General features: G+C 34.3%; 2 protein-coding genes across 2 annotated transcripts; one reads left to right on the forward strand and one right to left on the reverse strand.

Moving 5' to 3' along the window:
• On the reverse strand, positions 398 to 10,209 carry LOC109358633 (ABC transporter F family member 3). Its single transcript, XM_019602984.1, has 18 exons — positions 9,927 to 10,209; positions 8,908 to 9,123; positions 8,269 to 8,458; positions 7,827 to 8,035; positions 7,543 to 7,695; positions 6,966 to 7,094; positions 6,786 to 6,887; positions 6,515 to 6,661; positions 5,854 to 5,916; positions 5,608 to 5,654; positions 5,453 to 5,512; positions 5,216 to 5,298; positions 4,826 to 4,920; positions 4,314 to 4,400; positions 3,819 to 3,906; positions 3,265 to 3,350; positions 748 to 810; positions 398 to 650 (listed from the first exon to the last, which is right to left on the reverse strand). Exons 1-18 carry the CDS (start codon positions 10,128 to 10,130, stop codon positions 531 to 533), a joined length of 2,142 nt encoding a protein of 713 aa, XP_019458529.1. The 5' UTR covers positions 10,131 to 10,209; the 3' UTR covers positions 398 to 530.
• Positions 11,576 to 18,274, forward strand: LOC109357647 (WD repeat-containing protein 82). Its single transcript, XM_019601627.1, has 10 exons — positions 11,576 to 11,721; positions 13,157 to 13,257; positions 13,469 to 13,578; positions 13,668 to 13,734; positions 15,101 to 15,200; positions 15,514 to 15,630; positions 15,710 to 15,847; positions 15,948 to 16,029; positions 17,082 to 17,131; positions 17,889 to 18,274. The coding sequence occupies exons 1-10, from the start codon at positions 11,653 to 11,655 to the stop codon at positions 18,069 to 18,071; spliced, it is 1,017 nt and encodes a 338-aa protein (XP_019457172.1). The 5' UTR covers positions 11,576 to 11,652; the 3' UTR covers positions 18,072 to 18,274.

The raw sequence follows: 18,551 nt of genomic DNA on the forward strand, positions 1-18,551 counted from the left end.
TTCCCAACTAGAAGTTACTACAAACAATAAAGGATGTAACAGAATTCCTTTGAAGAAGTGTGTTGGGTTTCCAATTAATGACGTTATAGGTCAATTCAACAATCAAAATGTTAAAGTATAATGACTATTCTATTCCCATAATACACTGAATTGAAAGTATCGAATCAAATAAGTGACTTTAAGATAATCAAATTTTGTACTTCAAATAATCCTATCTAAAAGTTATGTCAACGAGACATCCTATAAAATTATTAATGTAAATGATATTAATGTATTTATTGTTGGAGTCATCACCACTTGCTACTTTATCTTATGTGCACTCGATTATAATATTCTCAAGGGTTAAAATTAATTAATTAAAACATTTTCATTATAAAATTATTCATTATTGGATCTTCTGTTTACCAAATGATAAAAATGCATCAAAGTTGTGTTATACATAGTTTATAAAGAGTGCAAAATTGTAAATAAGATGAACAGAAGAAAAGGTTTTGCAGGTGCCTTCTTCCCCTTACTATAACTCCAGTTTCCTATGAATGGAGTATCCTCTTATAGTCATGGAAGCTGCCATGGAATGGTGTCACTCTCCCATCGGAAACAGCCCATAGCTCCTCCACACTTCCGGATATAAGATGCTCATCGTGACTCACCTGCCAAAAACAATATCAATTTTGATTTGGGCACAAGATTGAGAACACTTAGGCGAAATTCATGTTATTAGAAGAATTAAGAGAGCAAAAAAAATACCATGAGAATGCCTCCTTGGTACAGCACAAGACCTTGAATTAGAGCCTCAACAGCATCCAAATCCTACAACATCACATCATGTAAGAGACATAAACTAAAGATCAAGAGAATAGAAAGTGCAGAAATTCCTATTATTATTAACTACAGCTTTGTCACTCCACATAGTGGGATTAAAGCTCGGTTGTTGTTGCTTATTAACTGACTGAAAAAGAGAGAACACTGGTCTTTATATTGAACAGAAGGCCAGCTTCACCAACTGGCTTCCGGCTATCATCGGCTGGCTCACTAACAGAAACTAACAGCAGCTAACTAACTGATACAATCGCTACTTCTGTTTCTCCAATATGTAATAATATGTTCAATCAATTTTGAACTAAATTTATTGTCACCTGATAAAGAGTTTCACAACACAGGAGACATTTCTATTACATTGGAAAAGATTTTATGGTGTGCCATCCGCTCAGGTTTCACACCATTACAATGAAGTGTTGTACTTCGTTATGAAGTTATTTGTGATATTATTAGCAGTAATAAGTTTTTAATACAAATATAATAATCTAATGTCATCATGCATTAAGCAGTGTGTGCCGGATTCCTATATACATTGAACAAGGTTTAAGACAAATGATGTTAAAATCTTAAATGACCCCAGAAAAAAGCATTACTAGTTATTAAAATGCCAGGTCCAAGTGAGTGACAAAGAGCTTGGTTCCCTTATGCAAGGTCTCCGTTTCCTAAGGAGAACCCACTAATCGTTGCTTGGCTCTTTATCCTGTAAGAGCTTGGTTCCCCTTAAGACACTAATCATTAATACTTAAGTAACATTAACAATCTTAATGTTTTAAAAAAAAATTATGTACCATCAACAAAGTTTCAGTACTCAATTAAAAAAGTAAAAAAAAAAGATCATTTATATTTGTTAATGTATTTTCAGTAGCTTTAAGCACTAATAATCTTAAAAGCATAACCAATTGTGCATCTTAAAATGAGTTATTAATGAAGTAGGAAAATGATGTCAACTAGTGAGAGAAAAGCCCTGTGATGTCTTCCATTTTAAATAAGCTCTATTAAGAAAAAGTCCAGATTAGGTCACATGCAAATGGGGGAGGGGAGGCCTTCTTCAAGAAGAGCTTGATGAGAAAACAGATTTGAACAGCCATAGTTATTGGTTGGTAGGACATGGCTAGAAAAAAGGAGAGCTTCATCGGAAGAATCCAAATCCTCTACACCAAAAGTTTTTTATGCTTCTATACCAACCCAATGATGTTTTGCCAAATACCTAAATGTGTTAGTATGACAATTAATGAGAAATTAAATGAGGTGTGTTATTTATTACTAGGCAAAATCCTATTAGGTTGGTATAGAGGCATATAAAACTTTTGGTATAGAGGATTTGGGTTCTCATCGGAAAACCTCTTGGGTGGCAGGATCTGAGAATAAAAAGTGTGGCTAGCTGGCAGTGACATAAGGGATCAAAATGGGTGAGGCTGGAAAGACAGGTAGGATGTTTTTCTCCCCTTGGTGTAGCAACCTGACAGTCGTGAAGTTTTTGCGATTTATTTTGCCACAACCCATGATAAACAAAAAGTGTGACACTACAAGTCGCCTGTAGCATGGTATTGATGACAGGTTCAAAGAAGGGGCTGCAAAAATCACTGAGAACACAAATGTTGCTGAAAACAGCAGGGTCGCCAGAAAATGCCAAGGTTCGCCCAGAAAATATGGCGGGTCAAGCGTTTGGTCAAGGAGTGGAATAGTGTTTGAAGATCTACAGAGGAATACAATTTGGTCGAAACCCCGAAGAAGGGATTTTAGCCAAAAATCACTTTTGACTTGAAAAGAGAAGAGAAATGATTAAATTCTCATAAAAGAGTGGGGATTCAATTACTTCAAGAGTAAGTTTTTTAAACTTACTCTCCATCCTAGCCATCAATTCTATGGACATCTAATGGTTTAGATCTACTCACTAATTGAAACCATTGGATTTCCCTAGAATTGATGGCTAGGATGAGGAGACTCTTGGAGTAAGTGGATTCCTCCTCCTCATAAAAAAGTGGGGAACTACTAAAAATGAGGGGGCAAAGATGGAAATTTCCAGCAACAAAAAAGTAGGTGCCCCAATTTGCCACAACAGGGGCCATGAGTAGTGACAGCTACTACTGAAAATCATGTCGCTGTGTAATTTCCATAACAAGGAGGTCAGTGATGCATGAAAACAGCATAGTAGTGGTACTAGAATTTGCTGCTATAAATTGACTATACCCTGCTAGATACACACCTTTTTAAGTGATATGTAACTCACATCTGCCTATGTGACAAAATCAAAATGGAGGTGTAGAAAAACGAGGTAGGACCGAATGTAATCAGATGGTGACAACAAAGCAGAGATGAGGTGATATGAGTTGAGGGGTTTGTGGCCAGAATTACTCCAAAACATTCAAGTAATCTAGCTATTATTACTATTAGTTCAGTAACCTATAAAGGGGCAAAAAATGTTCAAGAGACAGGTCAACCTACCAGATGGTTGGATGGCTCATCAAGTAATAATATATGTGGCTTCTTGAAAGTAATCTTTGCAAATGCAACCCTGCTTTTCTGACCACCTAGTCAAGCATTCAGAAAAGTTAAAGATATACTTAACAACAGCAAGATACATATAAACATCAATTGCAACTCAAAACAGAGTGTCCTGAAATCTATAAGCATAAATTATTTTAAAAGGACCATGAATTATGATATAGAGTGCATTTGGGTAAACGCTTAAAGAAACGATTTTAAGATGCTACACATAATTGATATTTTTAGAGATTTTTATGTTTGGAGACAATTACAAAAAAACAACTTTTACTTTCTCTCCCTTCTATAGTATCTCACTTAAACATGGCTTTTTAAAGAAGCAACTCATTTCAGCTTTAGGCTAAAAGCAGAAAAACGATAAAAAAATTCAAAACCTTATCCATAAATTGTGCATGTCTGATAAGTAATTTTTAAATAAAAAAGGAACTTCTGTTTCAAATCAAGCACATACAAATGCATTCCAAGGATGAGTATGAACTATGAAGCGGACATACCTGACAAGGTATACATTGGCTGTAGAGCAAGATTTCCCGTAACACCAAAAGAACCTAAGTGAGCTCGAAGCTTCTGTTCTGGAACTCCCTGAAGAAAATCCAAATAAGCAAATTAATACAATTTCAAGTAGAGGTACTAATAATTTTAAGCAGCACCACATTGCAGCCTAAAACCTACAGTTTTGATCCAATCCCACCATTATTTTTCATATATGTACAAAATTGTAGCTAACATTGTATTCATTTTTGCATTCCCCCCAAGGTTTCAAGGCTTAGCCTCAGCCCACAATTTCAGACAATATTAGCCCGCAATTGCAGACAATATTAGCCCCATGGCTGTGATTTAAAACCTTGATGTTTCCATTAATAGAAATCAGTGATTATAGAAGGGAGGAAACTCTGGTTGTAGTGTGGTCAGCAAAAAACAATTAAATAGAAGATAATCCATAAAAACACTCACAAAAAGTTAATTAACTTTGAATACAAAGAACTCACAGGATAGCAGCGCATCATATACAGAAGAGGATTTGAAGATAAGTCAAGCCCATCAACGTGATGCTGACTGAAAACTGCTATACGAACCTGTAGACAGGACAATGTTAAAGTAACAATAAAAAATAAAATTAAAGCAGTAAAACTGTAAAAGACATCACTAAGGACAGATATGTTGTCATTCTGATGATTTTCAGCTCCTAACTGAGTGTCAAGTAGTAAATACAATATTTTTTGTTTATTAATCTTTTCAGCATTGTTTTTTGAAATTGCACAAAAAGTCATCTTAAAATATGCATGTGATTAGCAAAAAACAGACACATACTTTGAATTCTGCTGGTGACATTTATTTAGAAAAGATAGATAATCCAACAGAAAACAATGATTGCAGAAGTGTCATGTAAGAAGGCAGAAAATATAGTATAAAACAGTTGAAAGCATGTCATGGGGGTGAAGCAATATTAGCAAGTTTTAATAGTAAAGTTGCAGGGCAATGTTAAAAATGAAATAGTTACCTTAGCAGAACGGAAAACTGTCCCAGAAGTGGGCTGCAGCTCCCCAGCAATTAACTTAAGTATAGTTGATTTTCCAATACCATTTGGTCCAACCACTGTAAAATGCAAACATAGAGGATATAACTTATAAAACAATATGGCAGAGTTGTGTCATAATTTCAATAACCTTCTCCCACATAGATAGATGTGCTAAATACTAGTTTGCCCAAAGATGCAGCCATTAGTGACATATCCACCACATATTGTTATGTTACAAGGCTATGCAATCATTAAAATGAATACTAGACAATGCTAATACAAATTGAACCATAATATTGTACAAAACGTGTCCCAAGGATATGATAGATAGGAAAGAAAAATCATTACTAGGACTATGGTAAGCATTCTTACTTGCAATACGGCTGTCAAGATCAATCCCAAAATTCAAATTCCTAAATAGAATGGGGCCCCCAGGATAACCAAATGATGCATCACTGCACAGATTTGAAAAGTGGAAAGAAAATTCAATTTAAGTAAGAAATAAGGCCTAAATCTCATCTGTGAGAAACATTATATGTATATATATTATCTGTATATGTGTAAATCTATATGTCAAGAAAGCCAAGAGAAAAGGGACTAATGTACTACCTGAAACTAATTATAGGTGCACCAGGTCTATCATCTGGAGTTGGGAACTCAAATTTGTAGCTATATATCGCATCAGATAAAATATAGTTAAACACTCAAACAGAGCTAAGAACATAGATAAACACATTCAAATGAAAATAAATAGCAGAGCATACTCAGGGTCATTAACAATTTCGTCTACATGGCCCATTCTGTCCAAAGCCTGAAATATTATTTTAGGGGGAAATGTTAGATATGAAAAAGTCATGATTTAAACAGAATCCGAAAATCAACCAAACCAGGGAGGAGCTTAGCAGCAAAAGGAATATATATATATATAGAGAGAGAGAGAGAGAAACATATATGCACATTACTTTTTTAGCATTTGATTTATAAGTATTTAAAATGACAATAACAAGTACCTTGATTCTTGATTGAACAAGTGATGCCCTCTTGGCATTAAAACGGAACTTGTCGATGAAGGACTGGTACAGAAGAAAAATAGCAGATGTCAAATACAATCTAGAAAAATATATCTCATTTGCACAAGTTCTTTGGACTAAAACCTCACTGATCACCATTCTCAATGAGGTCATTGCTGGAAAACTTAATTCAAAGTTATGTTTTCAAGTAAAAATAGAATCATAACTAACGTCAGAAAGCACATTGAGGGAATCAATTTCCACCCATCATGCCACGAATGCAATAATCTATATTTCCTCCATACTTGTTTATTACTCAAGTTCGAACATCTACCACAAACTGATCTAACTAATAAACACAACATAATATAGATAGTCATTGTTGTATAGATCCACAAATTAATGCACTAAGTTCTAAATGACAAGCAAGTAAGCAATTCCTCGGTTCCTAGAATCACACAAACTAAGGAAAAAAATAAAGTCATATGCAAAGGGTTAACCCAATATTTGCACAAGACAAAGACAACAAATTCTCACCACCATGGAAGTGACTACACTACCTTAGTAATACAGCACAATGCCCAAAAAAAATTGAGTGGAAGAAAAGAAAATAAATTGGCAATACTTACAAGGAAAAATTTTAACAATGAAAAATAAATACCTGCATATGAGATCTTGAACGTTCATGTGCCTCAACTGCTTTTTGCTGATTTTTCATTTGTTCTGCTCGAGTTCTCTCAAAAGTATCATAATTCCCTTTATATGTAGTCAGCTTTTGGTTTTGTAGGTGAACTATATCAGTAACGACCTGGGCATATAGTTAACATGTAAAAAATATGATGTGAGTACATATAGCTAGTGAAAGCACTTGATCAACAAACACCTCGATCAAAAAAATAAAAATAAATAAAAAAGATAAGCATATATATTACCGTGTTTAAAAACTCCCTAGCATGAGAAACAACAATAAAAGTTTTTGGCCATTTAACCAAGTACGATTCAAGCCACAAGACAGCATGTAGATCAAGATGGTTCTGCAATACCATAAAGAATAAATTAAATTCTATAATTTACGGCATTAACCATTATAGAAGATTAGAATGAGGAGACACCGTTGGCTCATCAAGAAGCAACATATCAGGCTCTACAAACAATGCACGAGCAAGAGCTATTCGCATCCGCCACCCTCCAGAAAACGTTTTTGTTGCTTTCTTCTGCATCTCCGGAGTGAAACTTAGACCCTGTAAAAAGCCTTCATCAGTAAGTTGGTAACTTTAGAAAATGAATTATCTAATAAATAAGATAAAGTGGATTTTCACAAATTGTCCAGTGATTCTATTTTTTTTATTAGCTATGAAGCAACCAATATGTATCATTGAAATATCATTTTTTTTCTTTTTAAAATTTTGTTGCCCTAGGAAGTCTTTGATACATTTATATATGCATCCTTTCAGATTTTGATGTTAACAACTACTGTATTCAACATAAACAGATTGGATTCTCCGCCTAATAGAATGTGCAGCAAATGCAACAGAGTTCTGCAACTGGCAAGCTTGGTAATCATAAAGCTCAACAGACAACTCACCTACGTGGTTAATGTAATAAGAACTTCCAATAAGGTGAATCAATAATTACTTCATTTACTTCAATAAATTATGATAATATGATATAAACCATCGATTCACTCACCGCAAGTATTGTTGCTGCACGTGACTCTGCAGAATAAGCGTCAATCAACTCAAGCCTCTTGTATATTCCCTCAAGCTTTTGTGAAATATTATCTTTATCAACCACTCCATTCGAATTATCATTACTCCTCTCGATTTTGTCCTCAGATTCCCTCTAATGAAACAACCAAAATATTGTTAACTTTCCAGTTGACATAATACAATTTGTAAGCAAAACAACACATGAATATGTTAAATCTCGAAACAAAAAACAATCTACTGGTGGAATGGGAAACAACATTCAACCTGTTTGGCTAATAATTGGGATTCTTCCTCCAGAAGTTGAGTTCTCTCAATATCAGCACTGAGGACACATTGCAAGGCAGATGTACTATCACCAGTTACCTCTTGTTCCACATGCAATATCTGACAATTCATAGGAATACCATCGATCGCATGCATAGCCATGTGCCTGAGGAAAGTTGTTTTGCCTGTACCATTTCTTCCAACAAGGCCTGCATATTTGAGGAAGCACTATTAAACACAGATCAGAATCGGGCACTGACAAATGTCAAAGCTAAAAAGATGTTTCACATAACTCAATGTCAAGGTAGTTAGAAAAGATATCACTCCCACTTCTATATAATAACAACTTGTGTATCCTTATCATTCTTTTGTTTCTTATTTTAGAACAAGTCCAGTGCAAAAAAAACAAAAAGTTACATGAGAGGAAGAAGGAAAACTTCACCATAATGCCTTCCAAATGAAAGTGTAACCGAACCATCAACAATAAGATCACGACCACCAACAGAGATATTGAAGTTCTCCATATGTATGTCCTTGATATTTGCTCCACCACTACCATCATGCCTAACACACACAACAGGCATCCCAGCCCGTGCCGCTTCCATCTCTGCTAAATGCATTTGGTATTGTGCCTGTATAAATTATAAGGAGGTAACTAAAATTATAAGTGATATTTCAGCAGGGCCCATTTGTTTAAGCTTTTTTCACACAAACACTTGTTTAATAAAAACACACACAATCACTTGTTTAATAAAAACACTACTTCTAACACATATATGTTTGCTTGATTGAGCTTGCGCTAAAGAGAAAAGGCTACAAATAAAGCTGAAAAGCGCTTATATGAGATCTATATCTTGTAGCTTCCTTAAAAAAACAGCCCCCTAACCCCCTGATTTACCTAAAATAGCTTTCACTAAAAATACTTCTAATAACTGTAGCCAAATGCAAAATAGCGCCAAATTTAAATAAAAGCTAGTTAAAAAATCACTTATTTAGAATATTTCAAAATCACTTTTGCAAAGGTTAAACATACCAGTCCCAAATCATCAAAAATATAATAATAATGAATTTAAATTTGGACCTCTCTTTGGCGTTCATCCTTTCTCTTTCTCCTTTCGAGCTTTAACTTGTCACGTTCGGAGAGCAAAGGTCCATCCACAGGCTCAGGTTTCTTCTTGGGAGCTTCTCCATCATCCAAGCCTTCATTCATTCGAAACGGCACAGCAAGCGATCGCACTGTTGGCTTTGCCTTAACCAAACCATGCTTTCCGAATTTCTCAGACAGTATGCTACATACCTAAATCAGTTAATTTTATTTTAAACAATGAATTAGACCAAAGATCAATGATGTATATCAAAAACATAAGGAGTAAACCTTCAATTATATCCATGAAAGATTATAGTCCTCAAAACATTTGGCTTATCCGACCAAGAATAAGTCACTAGCCATACTTAATTATGTAGTCTCTATTTGACAGAATTAGCTTATAAACAAGGAGCTGAAAGTTGAGATTAGCCCCCAGCTTTGAAGCCCATGAGATACCTCAACTAGCTTATCAAACATGAAGTCCATATCTTATTACTATGAAGTATAAATCCATTTACCAAAAACCAACAAGTAACTTATTATTGTCAAATAAGCTACTCAAATAGCTTATAAGCTCCTAGTTAATGTTACCGAACACAGTCAGTTTGAGGCTTATAAGCTAATTTACGTCAGTACGGTTGCAGAGTTAATTTTATCAATTCAATCAGCTATAGCTTATCAGTCAATTCCATACTTTACAAACAGTTTTGTCAAATAGAGCCTTAAAATGGAAAGTTTCTAGTGTCCTCAAAAGAAACAATGTGGTCTTTTTAAAATCTATCAATGACATAATCAAAACAAGTAAGGTGGTCGAGTGCATCGGCTCCCACGTAGTGAGGTCTGGAAGTTATAGGCGACATTGCGCCGAGGCTAACCCGTCAATGACTTAATCAGATAACAAATAAATAAAAAAGATTCCAACAAATAACATAGACAACACCATAACATCTAGGGTTTACTAGAAACACAAGGAATCAGTAAATAAAAAGTTGAGAAATTGAAAAGGAACTAACGGAGCGACACTCGGAGAAATCATCAACACAATCCGCAGCAACGAGAAGCTCTCCGATTGCATCAAAGGCACCTTCACCGTCGAGTCCAAAATCGAAATCTTCGTCGGCGAGAACGTTGACGATGTAATCAACAATTGGCTGATCTACATCAATAATCTTTCGTCCCAAAACCTCGTGAACCACTGAACTCGCAATCTCTGTCATCTTCGTATTCGAATTTCTGAAACCCAAACCTAATTCTATGGAACAATGGAGTTTTAAGGGCTGCGAAAGATAAAAGGAAAAGATATGATAATTATAAGTGTGTGTCAATTTTAGATTTAATTTCGAAAAAGTAAAAAGTAAAAGAGAGATTGGAACCAGGATAATGATAACCGGATCATACGGTTCGACCAGTTTGACCACTAAACCAATCTGAAAATGACTTTGCTGAAAGGTTGAACCACTTTAAACGGGAGAATTTTAGATTAACTGTGTTAAATCGGATTAACCTGAAAAGTAAGCTGAACGATTCACTAAAAATTAGAAAAAATGGAACACTAATATAATCTTTTATTTTACTTCATTCCAGAAAAGACCAAAAAATATTACTCTAATATAATTATATATGATTATTAATTATATAAAAGTTTACATTTATATATAATTATATATAGATAAAAAGTATTAATTATGTATAAAATTATCTGATCAAACCAAACGATTTAACCATTTAAACTAATTAAACATGAAACTTATTTCCTTTGATGTTTGGCTCTGATTTTATCAAATTGGTTGGAACTTGAATCAAGATAGTCTCATGATAAAAGAAATGTTAAAAACTACAATTTTGCACAGTTATGAAAAACTTATCTAGGTTACTTCAACCAGAAATTTGATAAACTCATCCTCCTATAAATATACTATAAAAATTATATTCACTAGCGTGTTGGCAATCACTCCGTGTCAGTCAACCCACATTCTTACTTTTTAGTACTGAAAAATTAATTTTATATATTTTAGTTTAGAGGATTATATCTTATTTTTTTAACATAATATTATAATTTTTTGATAAAAAGTATAAAAATAAATTGTAATATTATTAAAAAATTGCATAAGTAGTTTTTTTTTTGTTTCCCACAGGTATCCTCGCACTAGAGGCAATCCTGTCCGAGCTGGGAACATCCACAAGACTCGAACCCGGATTCTTGCTTAAGGGGAATCAAGCATGTACCACTTGAACCAACGCCCGTTGATAACTGCATAAATAGTTTGATATATTCAGATTTTATTTTATAATTTTTTTTGAATCAAATCCCCTTTTTATCAAAATCTATTTAGCATTTATTATTACTACTTTTCTATTCTATATATTACTTATATATGTATAAGAAATTAAAGCAAATTATTTATAATACGTAATTTTAATTTTTTTAAGTAATAATATATTTACAATACATCTTTAATACTAAGATCATATTTATTAGTTTAGTCTTTCAACACATTTATTCATTTATAATTGGTATTTATAATAAATATTTGTACTTTTAATTATACTATTACACGAATAATATATATGTTTTCAATCATGTAGAAAATAAAAATATTGTCTCGTGCGTATCTCGAATAAGTTACTAAAACTTATTGAAAATTCAAACCCTCACATTATAACTATCTTTCACTGACACACTCACAGCATCACAGTTTGAAGAGTTGGGATTGAAGGATTCTCTGCGCTATCAAAACGATGTCGCTTCTGGAGCTTGATGACTATATCATTCGAAGCATGTCCATTGGAGCAGTTTTCTCAGATTTCGTAAGCTTTTTTTCTTATTCATTACTTTCACTTTTCAATTTTGATAAAAGCTGTTTCATTCAAAATCAATTCTTTAGCTTAATTTAAGAAAATTGATTTCAAAAAAATAAGCTGGGTAGGTGGGTTTTGATTGAGTTAATTATTTTTCACCCAAAAAATTATCCCCATCATAGTTCATACCCTTTTTTCGTATTTTATCATGTAAAAATCGCTTTTTTACATGATCTAAACAAAAAAGTATATCTTAAAATCGCTTTTCAGCAAACATACTCAAATAGAAACAAATTTAGCTTATAGTTTATAATTATAATCGATTATAAGTGTAATCTAATTTTTGCAGCTACACAAAACACACACTCACATGTATATTTCACTTTGTAGTGATTTTGTTTAGGGTTTATGGTCTTAAGAAAAGTAAAGCAATGATAGCCAGATTTTAAGGAAAGAGTCATTTGATGACTTATTAAGCATTTTAGTAAATGGAATTTGTTGATGCAATGTTGCTGTAGGGAAAGTGTTATTGATGTAGACATAGGTGAGAAATGCATGATCCCACTATTTATGTGGTAAAGAAGCTCTAGTGAAAAGGCTAAGACCCATTTCAACATTATGTTTCTATGTTTTTGCTTGCCTTGTGATATAGAGGTCATGAGTTCAAGTTCTCGAATCAGCCTCTTCTCCCGCGAGGGTAAGACTGCATACATGTACATTCCCTGTGTTGGGGAACTCCTATATCGCCTGCCCTATTCTCTTAGGCGTGATTTAAATACCCGTTGGGCTACTCTTGTTGCCAATTGATTTTGAGATGGAACCTTAACACCCTATACCCTACTAGGTGAGAGCTTCGTACACTGGGCTGCTAGTCTAAGATATAGATTAGCTAGGGTTTTAGAGAATGGTTTAAACCCAATCCGTGTGGATAGATTTAATTTTCTTCCCTAATTGTAATTTGTAACTCAACTGTAGCTTTGAGTTGATGGAAGACTGCAAGAGCCTCAGATTTAAGTTTTAACTTTTAAGTGATATATCCAATTATACCTAATAATCTAGTATATACATCAACTGAAGTGATATAGTAAGAATAGGCACTCCAAGACTATAAAAGGGCGACCCAATGCATGCGGCTCCCACTTAGTGGGGTTGAGAGAGTAGATGTACGCTGCCTTACCCTGCAAGCGGAGACTGTTTCCAGGATTTGAACATATGATCTCATGATCCCTAAGCAACAACCTTACTATGGTGCCAAGCTCACCCTCTACTCGAAGACTGAGTCGGGGGATATTTTACAGTTGTGTTCCCCCCATAGGAAATCGCTTTCCTTTTAATCATAGTCTATTCTATCTGTGATGTCATTTCTGACCTTGTTCTTGGCATGGTAATGAAGTCCTCATTCTGAAAGGGTCTTCTCTCTAAGATTTATGAATCATGTTCTCAGGTTGGGAGGATACTTTCGCTTGATTTCCATCGAAACGATGATTTACTTGTCACAGCTAGTGAGGATGACTCGGTGCGACTCTATGATATTGCTAATGCTAAGTGAGTTTCTTCTTACAATCAGTGAATGTATACTTTAAAATATTAATTTATAATCAAATAGTAGGTGATAATTGTGCGAATGGCACGCTTGTCTTTGTCTTAACTATGTGAGAGCTCTTGTCATTATAGTAAGCTCATTACGTCTTGTCTTTCTTTGTAATCTATGCATTTAGGCTTGTCTAACTATACAGCATCTTACCACAAATTCCAGGTTGTTGAAGACCACCTATCATAAGAAACATGGTACTGATCGTATATGTTTCACTCATCATCCGAGCTCTGTTATATGTTCTTCAAGGTACAATTTGGAGTCTACTGGAGGTGAGCTTCTCTATTTGAATTTGATTTGACAGAATTTACCCTGACTACAAAATGCCCGCAGTTATTGACTTCTTCCTTCCTTGTCGCAGAATCATTACGGTATTTATCAATGTATGATAACCGCTGCTTACGATACTTTAAAGGGCATAAACAGAGGTTTGAACCTATTTTTTTCATGAATGAATTTTGTACCTTGTGGAAGGAAACCTAGGTGCTTTTGTTCAGCTGTTATATGCTGTTAGCAAAGAGAACATTTGTTTATTATCACAAGAAAGGTTCTTATTGTTGTATCATTTCCTTTTTTTAGGAATATTTAGTCTCAGATAGTAGGACTACTATCACTATCTATAATTAACAAATCCTTTTATGAATAAATAAAAAAAAAAACTATTCTTTTTGTAAAAAAGAGGTTGAGTCTCGGCGCAACGTAAGACTGCTGGCCTTGTGACCTGGAGGTTATAGGTTCAAATCCTGGAAACAATCTCTTCGCTTACGAGGTGGGAGCTTTGTGCACTAGGCCACCCTATTTTTATTCCTGACGTAGTTCACTTGGTTGGAAATTTTTCTGTGTACTGGGATTATTAATACTTTTCATGTCCTTATATAAAGGATTCATTGAGTCTTAATTTCATCCTGTGGTGAATAGTTATTCTATTTTTGTCCAAACCTCACGATTCATATCGTAATACGAAATACAATACAAGTTGGTGATATAACGAGACACATCAGTGGCTAAAATTGAGGCTTTCCCGGAATCGCCACTGAAATTGTATGAATTGGACAATTAAGTCATGGACCGTGAATTGTATCTTGAAACCGATTTGGGTTAGGCTGGTCGAAATGAGTCTCGCATGACCCAGTATGATGCAGCCCCTCATATCTTTTTTCTTTCATTTTTTTGTCCTTGGTGAAAGTGTTAAATGATGGTATTTGTCTCTATATGTGTGTAGTTTAATGAAAATGATGGTTTTTTGCAATATCATTAAGTCTCATACATTGATACTCACTGATTGGATTTGAAAATTGAAATCCTAATTATTAGTAATTACCTGAACCGATATAGCATCAAGTCCCTAATAATATGGGATGGTTCTTTCTTATTTATGCCACATCAACAACCTGACAATTGGTTATTACTTATTTGATTATGTAATTCATGAATTGTGTTGGGTTTTATTCAAATATTGAGCATATATACATAATATATTATTCAAATGATATATTTTAGGCTGTTTCTAATTTTCTCCTTGAATTTTACAATTCAATATGATTTACAAATTTCAAAATTTAGCATAGCGATTCACGTTTTTTAATCCTGGCTTAGCAACCTTGTTTATCTTATGCTCTGTTTAATTGATGTGTGTAAAATATGCTTCCCTTTCTCACACCCACTCTTTAACCATCTTAAGATAGATAATTTTCATAACCGAGATTTGGACAATAATTAGTCTGATTCTGTGCAAATCTATTCCTTTGTTATACATAATTGTATTGCTGATGATCTGTATAACTTGCTTTGTAGAGTTGTTTCTCTCTGCATGTCTCCAATCAATGATAGCTTCATCTCTGGTTCTGTAGATCATAGTGCCAGAATATGGGATCTCCGTGTAAATGCCTGCCAGGTTGTTAATCCTGTTTTCTTCTTCTTGTTGGGCCCGTAATTGTTTTACTTTCAAGGGCTAGTTAAACGAATATCTAGATTCTGAGTTATATTAGGTAAGAGTATGTATACTATACAATGTAGTACAAGGAGTACTAAGTACATTATATACATAACATGTTACCATTTCTACATATGCTTCTTTTCATAACTTACTTGATATGATATCATTCAGTTGTGGTTAAGCTTCAGAGAATTTAAATTTGAACATTTCATCCAGTGAAAATGGAAATAGAGATAAAATTATGATTTATGCTCACTGTTTTAGTTTTCAGGGGATCTTACGTTTACGTGGTAGACCTACTGTTGCCTATGACCAACAAGGCCTGGTCTTTGCTGTTGCAATGGAAGGGGGAGCTATTAAATTGTTTGATTCTCGTTCTTATGACAGGGTTCTTATCTATACTCTTTCTCTAGCCTTTTATTTTCATAAATTGAATCTTAAGTTAGACGCTTCCCTTACTTGTATAGGGTCCTTTTGACACCTTTCTAGTTGGTGGTGACACTGCCGAGGTTTGTGATATCAAATTCAGCAATGATGGCAAGTCAATGCTTCTAACTACTACTAATAACAATATCTATGTTCTCGATGCGTATGGAGGAGAGAAGGTTAGTTTCTTTGGTAATCAATGTTTCTGCGTTGTGATTTCGTTATAGGATATATTTGTCAAAATATGCAGAATTTGATGGTTTTCTAACTTTTTTGCAGCAATTTGGGTTTAGTTTGGAACCATCTCCTGGTACCACAATTGAGGCTACATTTACCCCAGATGGAAAGTACGTGGTAGCAGGTATAACATTCCTATACAATTTAGTGGGGGTTTCGTTTGTTTTCTTTTTTCATTTTCAACCAAACTGTCAAAGGACGAGAAACTAATATTTCTTTTTATGGTATAAGATGTTTGGACATTAGAAGTAATGTGACTCAGAAGATGACTGTGAAAACTGTCGGCTTGTTCAATCTCAAATTTTTATGTCGTTTATTAGTTGCTTTATGTTCAATCTATTCTTGCTGATTGAATTTGATGAGCTCTAGAGTCTAGAGGACTTTTCAAAATGAAATGAGTTAGTCAACATGGTCCTTTGAATGAAATTATAGGAGTTGATGAGTATAAGTTGGATTTTAATTATTTTCTCATTACCAGGTTTAAAGGTTGTGTCCCGTAAAGATGGCAAAACATTGGGCAGTCTTCAGTTTTTGCTGTTCTTTAGTAGTTTAGTGTATATGGTTGGAAAAGAACGTTGGTTTTTAAGTGACTCTTTGTCATGTTTATATTTTGTTTGTGATAGGGTTACTCTTTTGGCATCCTTTTGGTTCTCCGCCAACGAGTCTTTTTCTTACGGGTGTGTGTGTGTTCTATAGTAGATGTGCAGATGGATTGCATGCTTTGTTGCATAGCTCCACCTCCTAGTTTAGATTTTCTCTTTATTCAGTATGAGGATGTCTTATCCGCATCTTTGTATTGTTCAATTCTCATCTAATATACTTTTATAAAAAAATGAAGTTTAATTTTGATTTGAAATGTGGAGTAAAAATATCACAGATTCAATCGAATCATCGATACTGTGAGCAGAAAATAACTGTTCGTTACTTTTATTTGCTAACATTTCTCTTAGCTTGTCCATGTAACGAGGATCAAAATTTCTTGATTTTCTCCCGAATATTATCATTTAGGACCACTGTTTTGTTGTTTATCTTTCTCCAGGCATGCATTAGTAATTCATATTTGTTGTGTTAGTTTTAACGCTTTTCAGAAAATCAAGTTCTATCTTTTATAATTTTTCTACCAACATATAAATATTACTGTCGATAGAAACTAACATTGTTTTTCACATGTCTAAGGCTCAGGAAGTGGAACCATGCATGCTTGGAGTATTGAGCAGAGAATTGAGGTACATATCTATTTTCTATTCTAATATGATTCTGGAATACATAAAATGATAACACTTCTCATACTATTGAGGAAGTTGTCCAAACCATCATTTGTAGCTCATCGGATCGATTACGGGCCAGTTTTGGGTTGTGCAATTCCTTCCATTACTTCAATGCATGGTTGAATATGTGAACCTCATTTTTACTATTCTGATGTTGGCCCTATTTGGTGCATAGAAACCTGTTGCCAAATATCTGGGCTTCATTGAAACCTAAAAAAAGCAGCATAATCTAAGCACAAAATGGTTTCATGTATTTTATTCATGTCAATTTTATACTTTTTGTCATTGTTCAATGTTTCTGCACTCTTTTGCCAAACTAAAACCAAACCAAGAATACCACTTCTAATTTTATATGGTTTGACTTTTCAAACTAAAACCAATAAGACACTGATCTAGTGGTGTAAGGCCCTGCTAGATCCACAGAAAGACTAAAAAGTCAAGGGTTCGATTCCTGGGAGCGACACTTGTTGGGAGGAGCAGCCATACATTCTAAAATGGATTAGTTCCTTACCCTTAGAGTGAGGGGATACCTTGGTAGTACAAAAAACTACATTGTTTCTGTAAACTGTTCTAGTTCCAAAAACAGTTTCAGTTCTAGTTATATGTATAGTTCTATAATCAATTTTAGTTTCAATCTCAGTTGCAGTTCAGAAAACAGTTTTAGTTCCTATTTCTGCACCAAAATATGACCACCCTCTGGTTTTCTTCCCTGCAGGTTGCTTCTTGGAGCAGTCATATTGGTGCACCTTGGTGCTTGAAGTGGGCCCCACGTCGGGCTATGTTCGCTGCAGCCTCGACCGTCCTCACATTTTGGATACCCAACACTTCAAACCCGAAATCCGAAAATGGTGGCTCATATGCTGCAGCTGGAGCTCATCCACAACCACATTTCTATTGAGCTGAATATACTCTTCCTTCAATTTCGTGCATCATGAGTTTAATCCTGGCATAGTGAATTTGGCCAGCTTCCTAGTTCTTGTTTGCTTATTTTGTATGAAAATTTTGAGGGCACATGAAGATGTCAATTGTAAATTCCATCATTGAAGATAATATATTTTTAGAGTAAACACATATTTCAGTATTTCGAGATTTTCGTAAGTACTATATTAGTTTCCAAAAAAATTAAATTACCACTTTAGTTCGCACATTTGTTGCGGCATCAACTAACTACTTTCCCCTCTTGCGTGGTGTGTTCATCACTTTTTTTTTGCTCTCTTTAGAGTTTTTGTTTCATCATAGAGTAATGTTTTTTTACTAAAAGTAAAGCGCTTAGTTCGATGTACGAGTTATTCTTGGTTATTCCAATTTAATAAGATTGAACTAGAATTTTTATGATTTAAAATGATTTAAATAATGGTTAACCGTGCAAACCAAGATT

This window comes from Lupinus angustifolius, chromosome LG10, assembly GCF_001865875.1.
Source record: "Lupinus angustifolius cultivar Tanjil chromosome LG10, LupAngTanjil_v1.0, whole genome shotgun sequence".
NCBI lineage: Eukaryota > Viridiplantae > Streptophyta > Magnoliopsida > Fabales > Fabaceae > Lupinus > Lupinus angustifolius.

Coding starts and splice junctions, on each gene's coding strand:
- LOC109358633 (XM_019602984.1), bottom strand. CDS start 10,130: ATGACAGAGATTGCGAGTTCAGTGGTTCACGAGGTTTTGGGACGAAAG. Junction 5,917..6,514: donor GTTCAAGATCTCATATGCAG/GTATTTATTTTT, acceptor CTTCTGTACCAG/TCCTTCATCGACAAGTTCCG. Junction 4,921..5,215: donor TCTTGACAGCCGTATTGCAA/GTAAGAATGCTT, acceptor TGCATTTTACAG/TGGTTGGACCAAATGGTATT.
- LOC109357647 (XM_019601627.1), top strand. CDS start 11,653: ATGTCGCTTCTGGAGCTTGATGACTATATCATTCGAAGCATGTCCATT. Junction 13,579..13,667: donor CAATTTGGAGTCTACTGGAG/GTGAGCTTCTCT, acceptor TCCTTGTCGCAG/AATCATTACGGTATTTATCA. Junction 13,735..15,100: donor TTTAAAGGGCATAAACAGAG/GTTTGAACCTAT, acceptor CTTGCTTTGTAG/AGTTGTTTCTCTCTGCATGT.